The 13,618-nt window shown below is 39.2% G+C and overlaps 1 protein-coding gene across 2 annotated transcripts in view; it reads left to right on the top strand.

Annotated features, from left to right (window-relative positions):
* The window catches only part of DZIP1L (DAZ interacting zinc finger protein 1 like), a 50,661-nt gene that overhangs the window by 20,340 nt on the left and 16,703 nt on the right, over positions 1–13,618 (top strand). For both annotated transcript variants that reach the window (XM_075201548.1, XM_075201549.1), the window contains exons 2-11: positions 143–718; positions 2,442–2,526; positions 4,410–4,534; positions 4,976–5,128; positions 7,581–7,712; positions 8,214–8,276; positions 9,507–9,647; positions 11,225–11,261; positions 11,956–12,018; positions 13,075–13,208. In XM_075201548.1, the coding sequence (XP_075057649.1) occupies positions 206–718; positions 2,442–2,526; positions 4,410–4,534; positions 4,976–5,128; positions 7,581–7,712; positions 8,214–8,276; positions 9,507–9,647; positions 11,225–11,261; positions 11,956–12,018; positions 13,075–13,208 (1,446 nt within the window). In that variant the 5' untranslated portion in view covers positions 143–205. The remainder of the gene's footprint in view (positions 1–142; positions 719–2,441; positions 2,527–4,409; positions 4,535–4,975; positions 5,129–7,580; positions 7,713–8,213; positions 8,277–9,506; positions 9,648–11,224; positions 11,262–11,955; positions 12,019–13,074; positions 13,209–13,618) is intronic.

Here is a 13,618-nt window from a genome sequence, read left to right as displayed (position 1 = left end):
TTCTTTTATGGCTATGTACGTTTTATATAAAGTCTGCTTAGATACATTTTTCTTACATGTCTCATACGCAACACATTATATGGATCTTTTTTTACTAAGCTTACTTCATGGTACCAGTAATCCTTTTCTTATTCTTTTGCAGCCCTTCCTCAACAATATATACTATCCTTTGTCATCTCTTCCATCCAGCCCACGTCCACTAAAGATGCAAGGATACATCTCATCCCCAGTTCAATACCCGTCTCTACCCTTTGCGGCACTGTCCCCGAAAGGCAACTTCATTCAGACTTTTAGGTTCCAGCCTCGTAGGGATGGAATTGACTATAGGCGGTTTAGTGCCATTGATGTGGAAAAGGTGGCTCGGGAATTAGACATATCTACACTGCAAGAGAGCATCAATTCAATCACCTTTTGTAATCTAGATAATGAAAGATGCCCATATTGTCAGCAACCAGTGGATCCTGTGTTGCTGAAACTCCTTAAATTGGCACAGTTTACTATTGAGTATCTTCTACATTGCCAAGAATGTCTAAGCAACACTGTGACACAGTTGGAGGAGCGAGTACAGGAATCAACCAATGGACATCTCCAGACTAAGCATGAAATAGTCAAACTGGGTGAGGAATTAAAGAAGCTTAAGGATGAGAACAAGAGGAGGAAGAAGTTGATTGGAACTCAGCAAATGCTTCTCCAGGCTGGAGCTAACAATTATCATAAGGTATTGCAAACAGTACTGTATTCAAAATGACATAAAAGTCATAACAAGGAAAACTATGGTTATAAAAGTCTCAAAAACAGATTAAAGTTAAGATAGGGTACAACACTGGGGAAAATTAAAAAAATATATATTTTATCCCATATTGACATAACATACCCAACTCTATCTTCTCTCCACCAGTTATGTAGGTCTTCAGCGAGAATCCCTGTCTGGGCAACACTTTTACACCATAGCAATAGTGAGCCCATTTTTGGGTATAATTACATTATGACAGGATTCCATATGGATGCTCCTACAGGTGTCGACACCTGGCTTAAATGCTGGAAGAGGGGTGGATTCCCAGGCCAGCTGAAGATGTACTCCCTCTTCTTTATAAGCTTATAGGTATACCGCAGTATGAATTCCCATTGAATCCCTGCACAATGAGGGACAGGAGTAAGTAAATTTTGTTAGGCGAGTGTGATATAAAACTAATAATTTAAGGTTTTATGTTCATTAAAGGGCTTTCTCTCTGATTGAATATTGCATTATTTATAATGGAAGAAAAATAAACAAATTATTATTACATATCCGTGTCTGTTAAGGTTTCACTTAGCTGAATGCTCTGCGGAAAGGGTTAAATGTTTTGACTCTTTTAATTTGCAGAGCATTCAACGTGGTTCGATCTCAGCTTACACTGATGTGTAATAAAAATAACATTTCCATTATTGACTATATGGAAATGTTCACTTGTCTGCGTTTCCTAACAGGCAGATCTGATCATTCGTGAATGAACCATTTTTTTGTTGTTTACTCGTTTTTATTTTACAAGAAGCTATTGTTTAATATCTTTGTATGTCAGTTTTCTTAATTGCTTTGTATCTTAAGCATTGTGAATTCATTTTCCTTATTATAACTACACTTGATAAGTTCATGTCCCTGTGTCTCCTATTAATTCACGTGTCAGACTTAACTTGGTATTAAAACGCTACATAGTTGAAACAGAGGAGATCATTTGGTTTATGATCTCTCTGGGTCAGGGAAGATCATTTGGTTTATGAAAACTGTGATTAAAGTAAGTTGTGATAGATTTGTTTAGATAAAGGGAGAACCCAAGGCTTCTAGACTAAGAGTGTCAGCTCTTCAAACCAGACCTTGGTGGTGGCATAATTGGTAAGGCAGAAGTAAGTGTGTGGGATAGACGGAGGATCTTAATCATTTTTAAACAAATCAGTTGTTGTTGTTTTGGATTAAACCTGTCGCACACGTCAGGCTCAGGTGAGTGCTGGATCATGACCATTTTCCAAATGATGATAATACTATATGGAAAGTTCTACTTTTAAGGTCAGTATTGAGAATATTTCTCAGTGACATCTTTCACAAAAGGCTTTTCCCAGAAACACCTGTTTCAAATTAACTGTCACATTCTTTACAGTATACAATTTCTTGTAAATTGGACACAAAGTGGGAGATTCTGCGCACATTGCCGGCAATTACGGTAGGAATCTCTGCGAAAAGTGAGCGGAGATTCCAGCCATAATATCGGCACAAGGTGTTTCCACGGATGTTCTGGAGAAACCTTGTGCCGAGTTGAATCTCCCCCACAGTGTAAAGTGAATCTATCGTATGAAAGAAAGCTAATGTTTGGGATTGGACCATGGCATCCTGTTAGATAGACATTGCCCGTTAACACAGTGCTGAAGTATAGATATTTTAACACTTTTCTGCCTCGTTCCCTTCACAGTGTCACCTCTGTGATAAGGCCTTCATGAACTACTCCTTCCTTCAGGCGCATCTCCAGCGTAGACATCCCGAGATGACTGAACTTGGTACACGCAGTATTTATGTCTATGTATTACTTTGTAATGTCTCTCCCCTGTGTTCTGTACATGGGACATGTATTACTGCCACACGTGTCAGTTTTATAATATTATGTTAATACCTACCTTGGTGTAGAATACATTTTGTAGTTATTAGTCCATATAAAATACACAACACTGCTCTGTTAGGTTTTATGAAATCGGTATGGACATCAGACATACTCGGTCAGTTGCAACTAGACAACATTGCAGCACAAATGTAACAAGACTTTAACAAGCCATAAACCTAAGCATCAATTTTAAGTTTAAATATTATTTTTTCGACAAATTAAAAACAGTATAATGTTATTATTAATACTGTCCTGCAATGGAAAATAATTTCCACCAAATCTTCCCGGGTAGGTCTCCCAGACTCCCGGGAGAGTAGGCATTTCTCCCGCATCCCGTGGGGACCTCCATGTGGGGAATTGCGTCATTGACCACACCCTCTTCAGACTTGTTCTTCACTTCCCCTCCGGTGCAAGTTAGTGACCTTCTGTCAGTTTTCATGCTAGATGACAAACTTACTCTCTGAGAATTTTGTCTGGGATCTATAAATAATTGGGAGGAATTGGTGCACTTGCTGAAAATTATTTTCCTTGCAGAGCGCCTTACACTGTCTTTAATTTAGCTAAAACACATAGCAATGGTAAGATTGAATTCTGGACATCTGAAGAGTCTGACACAGCCCATCTGTAGTGCTCCCTTATCCAACGCCAGCTCTCAGTTGTCCCAGTGCTGATCTGCTAAGTATTCCACTTTCAGAACAAAACAACATTCATCTGTTTGGTATTTTACCTAACTTTTAACTTGTTTTTTTTATGTCTTTTGTTAGATGTGTTTGCTTTCAGTTTCCCTTACATACAATTTAGCTTACTCTTCATATTTTACTATTGTTGTTCTTATTGGATGTCTATTGTATAACTTGACAAATTTATGTTTTGTTTTTGTATTGTGTTGAAAAATGTTTCAGATGTGGATGTATACTTTTGTGAACTACCCACAGAAAAGGCTGGTATGCCTACTTTTGCGGGTGAACGTGAAAGTGGACAATGTTAACACAGTGCTGACATATTTAGCTTTTTCCCAAAAATAGACATCTTACATCACAAAATGGCATATGCACTATGAGGGCCTGAGTCATTAGGGAGAGCAAAGCATAAAAAATGAGTAACTTTGCACCTGGGTAAACCCATGTTGCATTAGAGGGGGAGGTAACTTTAAAATGTGGGGACAGATTTATAGTTGGGAAAGGACATGTCCTAGATCAACTTTAAATTTCAGTGTAAAAATAAAGTTATCAAGTATTTGTGTTCTAGATGTAAAACAGCCAGTATTTAACTTATGTGCAAAATAATAAACTAATTTGCACCCCTTGCATTGTAACAATGTTTGCCCCAGATTTCTTTTACTCCTTTTTTTGCCTTATTTTCCATAATGGCTCAGCCCTGAGAGTGCATCTTAGCACTTTTGTTTTGGCCTTTAATATTTTCTTCAGGTATTGACTGTAAACAGGGGCGGATCTAGAAAGATTTTCTACCCCGGGCGATTTAGGCCCCGCCCCCTTTCTGCCCTTTAAGGCTGCCGGCGGCTGCACAGTATGTGCAGGTCCGCTTGGCAGTGACAATGTGCTGCCTGGCTGCTCTGATTGTGTTTAAAACACAATCAGAGCAGCCGGGCAGCACATTGTCACTGCCGAGCGGACCTGCACATAGTGTGCAGCCGCCGGCAGCAAGCCCCTGCTAGGGGGGGCAATTGCCCCGATCGCCCCCCCCCCCCTGGATCCGCCACTGACTGTAAAGGGAACAGAATCCTGCTGATATCATTTACTCATAAGACGGTGGTTGTTGCAGAGAGACAGAAGAAGAAGCATGCAGAGCAGATGGAAGACGGTATTGAGGATCTGAAGAATAAGTTGCAGAAGACCCAGTCACAGCTGGAGGCAGAAAGGGAGATGGAGCATCAGCGTAGGCTGCAGGTGTGTCCACTTGTGTGTTTCCATTGGATTGATGAGGATAAATATTATATTGCTATAGATTGTCAGTCTGGTTGAGAGACATTTTAGACCTTGGGGTAAACCTGTAAAATGCTACTTACCAGCCTTTCTTGCCACTCACGTCACATTCCATATATGATTCCGTGTACCAACCCTGCTTCTCACCATCAACATGGCACCGTACGCCACCGTCCAATCAGAATGATGTGTTAGACCCTCTCAGTATGCTGTGTGGACTGTGGATAAAAGGAAAACATTTTAATATAAAAAAATATATAACGCAATTGAGCATATTAATAGTACCTGCAGTGGACTCTGGTCTCCTTGAAGTAAACAAATTCTATGGTTTACCTCTCCTCAGTTGTTAGAAACCTTTAGGAGTATGAATTCTGCTGCTAAATGTCCCATTTGTTTTCATGCCAGGAGCTGGAGGAAGCTCATCGAAGAGAGGAAAATATCAAGAGAGATTTTGAGACGTGGAAGAAAGAAGAGAGAACCAAACTGCAAAATGAGATGGATCAACTAAGACAGCAGCTCCTCTCTCAGATTGAAGACATCACCATTAAAAATGCCTTCGTAAGTATAAAGTGTGTCCAGCCGCAAGGAGATTCTTTTCTGTATACCAGTTGTATTGATGTTTCTATTCTTGTGGAAACTCTAGATATGGTAGGTAGATAAAAACATAGGGTCTGATTCATTAAGGATCTTAACTTAAGGAGTTTCTTACTTAAGTCTCCTGGATAAATCCATGTTACAATGCAAACTAGTTTTCTGTTTTGCACATAAGTTAAATACTGACTGTTTGTTTTTTCATGTAGCACACAAATATCAACTTTAAATATCATTGTACAAATAAGCTATCAAGTATTTGTGTGCTACATGAAAAAACAGTCAGTATTTAACTTATGTGCAAAACAAAAAAACTAGTTTGCACCCCTTGCATTGTAACATGGTTTTGTCCAGGAGACTTAAATAAGAAACTTCTTCAGTTAAGATCCTTAATGAATCAGACCCATAATGTAGACATCATATTAGTAACAGTATTAAAAGTACAGATTCAATTAAAAATATGTGATCTGCGTTTGGCATGCATTGACCTCTTGTTCTCAGCCATCAAACATTATTATGACTGATGGTCTCATCTCTGCTAGAACACTAATCTACAGTATAGATGGACTAGAACCTACTTTATCAATGCTGTATAGTGTTATAGTGTTACGTCTTATAGTGCATATCATCCCAAGGACAGGGTTTACAAGTCAGTAGCAGGGGAAGAATGTGAATGAGCAGGAAAAGCAGACCAAAGCTGTATATAAATTAAAGGATCACCAAACCGCTAAATTAAATGTTTAAATATGAAGCATTAAGATAATACACTTAGTAGAGTGCTAACCTGACACTCCACTGCAGCTCTCTTCAAAAGGAATGTTTAAGGTATCAGCACCCCACTCAATTATCAACAGTTGAAGCCATCACTTACATCTTTGTGACATATGTTAATGGGTGCTGACTTGGGTCAAAAAGGTGGGACTGTGGTCTGCCGAGCTGTTGTGACATCACTGGCACTACCGCTTCGTATGTACATACCAGTCCGTATAGTGCAAGTCTGGAAGCTTGTCAGTCGCTGTCTGTCTTTTCAGTCAGAGAAAACCTCTCTTCTAAGCTGCTTCAGATTGGTGAAATAGTGACCACTTTGTTAAGTATAAATAGTTCAGGTATCTGGTTTGATTTATAATAATTATAAAATAAATCTATAAATACTAGATGTACACTCAATTTAACTCCATTAAAATAATCACAAAACAGCAAGAGTTCTCCTTTAATGACTACACGTAGTATACTTCCATAATTGTGAACAGAAAACCAGGATTGTGTCATGAAGTTTTCTGACAGTTATAGAACCCATCCAACAATTCCTGTTCATCTGGATGCATATGAAGTGTGTTTTCTACTCATATAGACAGTTACGGGTTTTCAGTGATCAAATCTACAATTTTCCCGAGAAAACCTGGACATTTGTATATGTAAACTCTTTACACATTGATGCTAAATCTTAGGGTGCCCACACATGCTGATCAGAACACTTTAACTGAGCGTACAGTCATTGTCTGGCCCCACTGATATTGTCCCATAGGAGCCAAAAAAACAGATCTTTCCAGTTTGGCCAAAGTAGACACTGATCCAGGCTTTCAGGTCTAGTCTAGAGATTTTTTTATTGCATTAACGCAGATGGTGGTGTATCTGAATAACTCTTTACTTTAAACCAATACAGTACATTAAAACAAACAGTAATACTGCTTTCATACTGCCGCCCCGGCAATATCCCGGGTTTTTCAAGCCGGGTTTTTGCCGGGGCTCGGAGCGTCCCAGCTCAGAAACACCATTCATACTGCACCTCGGACCCGGGAATTTCCCGGGTTGACCTTATTTATACTGCACAAGTCTGTGGCCTGGCAATTTGTGGGAGTCATCACCAGAGCAGTTTTCATTGGCTGAAAAATGGTGATGTCATTGAAAGGTGACTGTTTTTTTTTTCTTCCACGGGCTCCCACCGATGACATCATCCTCCAGAGACAGGCAGACAGCCAATCAGCTTGTTTTCTGTGCAACCCGGGTTGAAAAACCCGGGTTGTACCATTCATAGTGCAGGCAACCTGGGTCCGACCCGGGAATTACCCCTCGATAAATCCCGGGTTGAAGACCCGGGTTTTTAGACCCGGAATTTTTGACTTGTACCATTCATACTGCACCAAAACCCGGGTCGTTTGAGCTCGCCCCGGCAAAAACCCAGGATTTTGGTGCAGTATGAATGGGGTATTCGTGTCTGAGCATTCACATCTTTCAAGTATACCTAGTAGCAACTAATAATCTGCTATCATGAGAAATGTGCTTTTTATAGCAACACATTGGATATATACAGAGATGTATTTACACCAATAATGCTGTTAGGACAGTAGGTTTAAACACTATGTACAGTATCCTCTACTAATCCATTGTCCTATTGTTTGTAAATGTCATTATTCATTAGAGATACCAAGACATTGAGTCTAAAAAACCAGTGTCCTCTAATCTTGGTGAGCTTCTAGATGAAGAGGAACGTCAGGAGCGGCAGAAAATACAGAAGGAGCTGCGGTACCTGAGAGAGGAGATGGAGAGACAGGTGAATAAGAGGAATGTTAGATCAGTGAGGAGTTTGTATGTTCTTCCCGTGTTTGCGTGGGATTTCTCCAGGTGCTCCGGTTTCCTCCCACACTCAAAAACATACTGGTAGGTTAATTGGCTGCTATTAAATTGATCCTAGTGTCTCTGAGCCTGTGTGTGTATGTTAGGGGATTTAGACTGTAAGGGACTGATGTGAGTGACCCCTCTGTACAGCGCTGCAAAATTAGTGGCTCTTTATATATAACTGAAGATCTTGATGCCTCATGGAAACCAATCTAAACCAGATATCACCGTGCATTTCAGGGGTCTGAGCCTTGACACTTGGTTGCACAAGTAGATGCACATTACGTTGCTGGTTTGTTTATACTCACGTTTATGTGAGAATGTAGTGTTCTCATTTACTGTACTTTCCAAACATGATTACTGTAGATGACGCTAAGGAGATAGATAATGAGAATTGTTTCTTTGTTAAAATAGCAAAATTACTTGATCCTTTCAGGAAACGGAATGGAAGAAGAAGACGAAGGAAATAAAAAGGGATCATAATGCCGAGAAATCAGAGGTAAAGCCAAAAAGCAACACAGCTTTTAATAATATTGTTATAGCACATAAAGAGATGGAACAACAAGGACTGGTCTTATCTTCTGGTTTACACCATGGCTGGTCACCTATTTCCATGAAGAGAGAGGCCTCTATGGTATAACTATACAGGCAGAATGCTAATAATAAAACAAGGTCATATAATAGAGCTTATTAGAGATCAGTCAGGAAGGTGGTAACTATAAAATCTTTGATGGGCCCCCGCTGGCAGTGAAGAAACAGGTAACACGTTCTGTACAATTTGTCACATAATTATTATTGCCATATTGCCCATTCTTAGGACCAGACAGGAAAGGTGGATAACTATTTACAAAACATAGTAATGATTTGTCCCAAGCATACATCTTTTTATATGTTTGTATATTGTTTGGTTGTATTATAAATGATTATAATTTAGGTATCTGGTTAATATCCCTATGTTTTATACAGTCTTTAGCGTGCATTTCACTGGGGTCTGAGCTCCTTATTGTATTCCAACTTCATCTGTTCATTCAGGATGTATTCAGTTTAGATGTGAACAGGGATAGAATGACCTGTAGCCAATCAGATCATCAGAATGTTGGTCAGGTGCTTGTGCTGATCCTGTGGGAGACAGTGACCTGTGCACTAGTGTGATTATAGTAGTGAAAATAGGACCGTATGTGACAGCAGCAGCGTTGTTATATAAAAAGAGCAATGGGAGCAAGAGGAGAGACACAGACTAAGTGGTAAGTTTCTCAAGCTGAGAGTTTCCGGCAGGCTTGAACAGTGGAGATATTGTCTAAAGCAACCAATCAGATTCTAGGTGTCATTTTCTAGAATGTGCTTAATAAATGATAACTAGAATCTGATTGGATGCTATAGGCAACATCTCCACTTTTCAAGTCTGCCAGCTTAATAAATTTACCCCTTAGGCTTTAGATACTGAAAATAGCAGGGTCTCCAATAGCACATATTGGTAATGTGAGTCCCCTGCCACAGTGATGCAGGTAAACGGCGGTGTCACTAGATGAAACAAAATTCATATTTCTACCTTGTTCTGTTTGGAGGTTGGTGAGCAAGGGAAGCATTTGTTAATGTAAAATTGTTGTGAGGAATGTATTAACGTATCTTTAGAAGCGGTTAAAATTAAGATAATTAAATTGAAGTTTTCATTTCCAGGGAAGATATTTCTATACATTTATTAATCCATTTTTTGTTTTCTACTGATCAGCTTTTAAATGAGAACAAACGACTGAGAGCATCTTTGTCCAATGATCAAAGGGCAAGAGATGAAGAGTTTGAGTCAACTATGAAGACCATGAAATCTACAATCCAAAGTCAGAAACAAGTCATCAAGTCAAAGGAACAAAAAGTAATTATGACACGGGTTAGGTTTGTTCACGTTGCAGTTAGTGGGGTGAATGGATTACTGGAGCAATGTGAGTTAGGCTAGGTACACACTGGAGCTTTTTTGTTTGGTTGGTTTTACTGTTTAATAATTTCGTTCCAATCGCCTTCTGATCATGTAGTTTGTATGAATTCACAACCTATTCCACGACCAATTGCTGATAGTTCCTCAAACTGCAACTTCTTTCGGGCGCTTGTACAAAATCAAAATCTTTTATCACGACAATATAGCTGTGAGAAGTCGCTCCCTGGACGGTCAGTCTTTTGATATTCATGTAAATCATGTCTAGTGCGTTCGCATGAACTGCCCGAGCGATCAGACCTTCAGTTGTAGGTACAACCATTGTAGATAGCATGTTGGTCAGAAAATTCTCCAGTGTGTACCTAGCTTTATCCATATGCCAGATCAAGATAAAAACAAAGCGACCAACACTCCAGGAATTGCTTATTTGAAAGGAATGAAAATGTCACTTTATTAAATTTACATCTGTAAAACATGAGATTGCTAGCAGTTTACACATATCTGGCAGAGCTGCACTGATTCATAGCTCAGAGGTCACTAATGTTTTAAAGACGTAAACGAAGGCTTGGTACACACTACAGAACATTCCTCCCGATGCGATATCGTCCACTAATTTACCAGCGACTGAAAAAAAGTCCTGATCAGCATGCCGATACATGTGTACACACTAAACAAGATTTACCTTCAGACTGCAGAATTGGAACAACATCGTTTCACTGTTGAACAAGATTTTTAGTCTGATTTAAAAATCAAATAAAATGATGCGACGTAGTTTTCAACGATAATTGTTCATCTTTTGAGTGCACACACTAAAGGGATAGCGGGATAGTGGTCGTTTATCGTGTGATTGGCCCGATAATCGGCTGAAAACCCTGTAGTGTGTCCCCAGCCTAACTAAAGTAAGTATTTCCTGGAGTGCTGCTCTTCTCATTATCTTCAGCTGAATAACATTAAAAACCTTTGACGTTAGTTGTCCCTGACACAGGAATTATTCTAGTCCTTTGGAAACATGGAATCTGATTAAACCCATAAATAATTGTGTTCTCACTTAATTAGTGTACCTGTATGTCACAATATGTTTTGCAGTTTGTCAACACTTTTTTCCGCCTCCAGTCAGGGACTTTGTAACGAATGAGAACGCCATACATGGACTTTTTAGTTGGTACATCTGTGTAATACCAGTTACATGGCAGCCATTTGAGCCAATGCTTTACCCACTCGGTATTTAAAACATGATATGGGCAGGTGTTGAGATAGAATTGTTTCACCCTTATTGCTGCTTGTGTGCAGGATTTTGTTTCAGGATTCATTCTTTATACACAGCTTCACTAAAACAATGCAATCTAAATGGTATCTTCAAGACATCTGTGGCCCTGAATAAAAGTGGCTTATTTTCATATTGTCTCTAGAGAGTAGATTAAAAAAGTCTTCCTCACCACTTTGATTATTTTAGTGAGAATTACTAAACTAACAACATGGGGAAATGACATAAAGCATCTCTATTTCATTCATTTTCACAGATAAGAGAACTGATGGCACGTAAAGAAGTAAAAGAAGGTAAGCAGACATGTGTGGTTGTGTGAGCACAAGGCTACTCTTTAATGTAAAAATAATGCAGAGTAGAAAAGATATCCAATTATTATTATTCTAAAAGCGCACTTTAAAATACCATATAATAATTACAGGTGACAACAGACTCCCACTTACAGCTGTTTCACATAAGACGTAAACTTCTTTAAGATATCCGTATCAGAGATGCATTATTCATGATACTACACCCCTTTTAATTTGAAAGTAAAACAAACACGCAAAAAGGACACAAACTAGCACAGAATGACACAAACATAAACTGACATTCATGCATACTTAGCTAACCTTACTCAACTGTGAGCGCCAATTACAGCTGTACAAGAGCTCAGGGAAATGAACAGTAATTTGATCAATAAATAGAAATTGACATTACCGTGGCTTCCTATTGACTGTCCCCCTGGACACCCAGACAGCTGTTAGGTGCACTCTGTAGGTGAGTAAAGTGAAAGTATGTAGAGAATGGAGGGAGGATCACTGCAGCAATATTGGTGCATGGCATCTGTGTAAAGGATCACTATATCCTGCAAGGTCTCGACCATATGCACCAAGGAGTGATTTACTGATGGATCTGTACACAGTATCTTGTTATCTGTCACCAGGTTTGAAAATGTGAGATATTTTCATTGGCGTTATGTAATTCAGTGTTTTCCTTTTATTGCAGTGCCACAAGTAGCACACTTGGTTTTACCAGTTGGAGGTGCAAAGGATGAGTCAAGTGAAGACGGTAAGTGGAGTGAACCCCCCTATAGCAATGTGATTGAATTGTATTCGGTACAAAAGTTTGACAAAACCCATTTATTGCAGTCAAGTCTGATCTGATCCCAGCTGTGTATGTATGTGTGTATTTACATAGTGCCACCGAGTACTCAGCTCTTTACAGCATTTTTGAGAATACAATACAAGGAGGCAGACAGTTGATGACATATAAGTAAGTGCTCCCTGCCCCAATAAACTATTACTAGGTTGATGGAAGACAAATAGGCTCAAGTCAAGATTTAGTGAATGCAGATAAAGCAAATTTATTTAATCAGACGCCTCTTGCGCGGCCCATTGATCACACCCGCTACTACTGAAGTTGGTTGGAGTTGTCAAGGTTATTGCTGCTGGAGTTAGGAGTTAGGTTAGCATATGATAGTGAGCAGCATAGACAAAGAGTTTAGGCTAGATAAAGCCAGTATGTAATGCTGAAATAAAATACCTAAATCACACTACCAGATCCTGCTTAAATACTAGTTGTTTATAATCCCTCCAAGTAAAAGTTGGCTGATATTTGTTTAATCATTTATTACCTTGCATAAAATTCAATGGAGCATCTATTGTTAATGCAAAACTGATTTTTAGCAATTACTGAAATATTTCTCATGCTGTTATATTGGCCCCAAATAACAGTGTATGTTTTTCCAAAATTATCCACATGCTTGTTAATAATACAGTCAATGGGAAGATGACCTCTACTGGCCTGGTGTGCGGTCATCTTCCAACCGCACTAACAGGACCTATGATGACAGAAGAGCAACAGGACTATACTGCATGGGGCCGGCTTGTAATTACAACAAAAATGTATAATTGTGGCATTATTAAATCACAGCACAGTGTTTATAACAATATTATTTACAAAAACAGTAATGTAAACTGTAAAACTGTTTATTATCTTGGTATTGCATACAGTTTTAATGTTTTTATTTGATTCACAAGGACAAGTACTTTTAGGGGTTTACGCATACAGCATTGTTGTTTCTCTATGGGTTTTATGTTCTTATACATTGTTTTGTAAATGCAGAGAAGGATGAATCCCTAGACCAGATAATGAAAAGGATTGATGCCCTACGAAGGAACCCAGACTTTACCAGGCAGTTCCGTCCCATCTTGGAGGAGACTTTAATGGAGAAACTTGAAAGTATGGGCGTGAAAAAGGTAGTTGACCTCTCACGAGATCGCGCATCATGAATCCCTATAGGGATTGCCCACATTTGGTCAACTTCCCCTCTTTATGTCTTGTTCCCACAACGGGACCCCACTAACATTTCATGCCAGGAGCTGGGCCACCCTACTGATGTGAAGGCATCTGCTGCTGCTCACAGAGCAGGAAGACACAGGTCAGCTAGTGCGATACAGTAGAGAACAATAGAAGCATCCTACATAGGACGGGTGGTATAAGAAAGGGAGGTCGTCCATCATTTATTAGCCCTTTTAAGTAGAGGTTATGTTTAATGCAGCTTGAATGTAGCAATGAGAAAGGATAATGAGAGAGTTACAGATGAGAGCCGGAAAAAACATTTACACACAAATGATTCAACAAGTCTTCAGTAGTTTTTCTGTTTGTT

This window comes from Mixophyes fleayi, chromosome 3, assembly GCF_038048845.1.
Source record: "Mixophyes fleayi isolate aMixFle1 chromosome 3, aMixFle1.hap1, whole genome shotgun sequence".
Lineage (NCBI taxonomy): Eukaryota > Metazoa > Chordata > Amphibia > Anura > Limnodynastidae > Mixophyes > Mixophyes fleayi.
The sequence above is the reverse complement of the archived record's forward strand: the minus strand, read 5'-3'. Positions and strand labels throughout refer to the sequence as shown.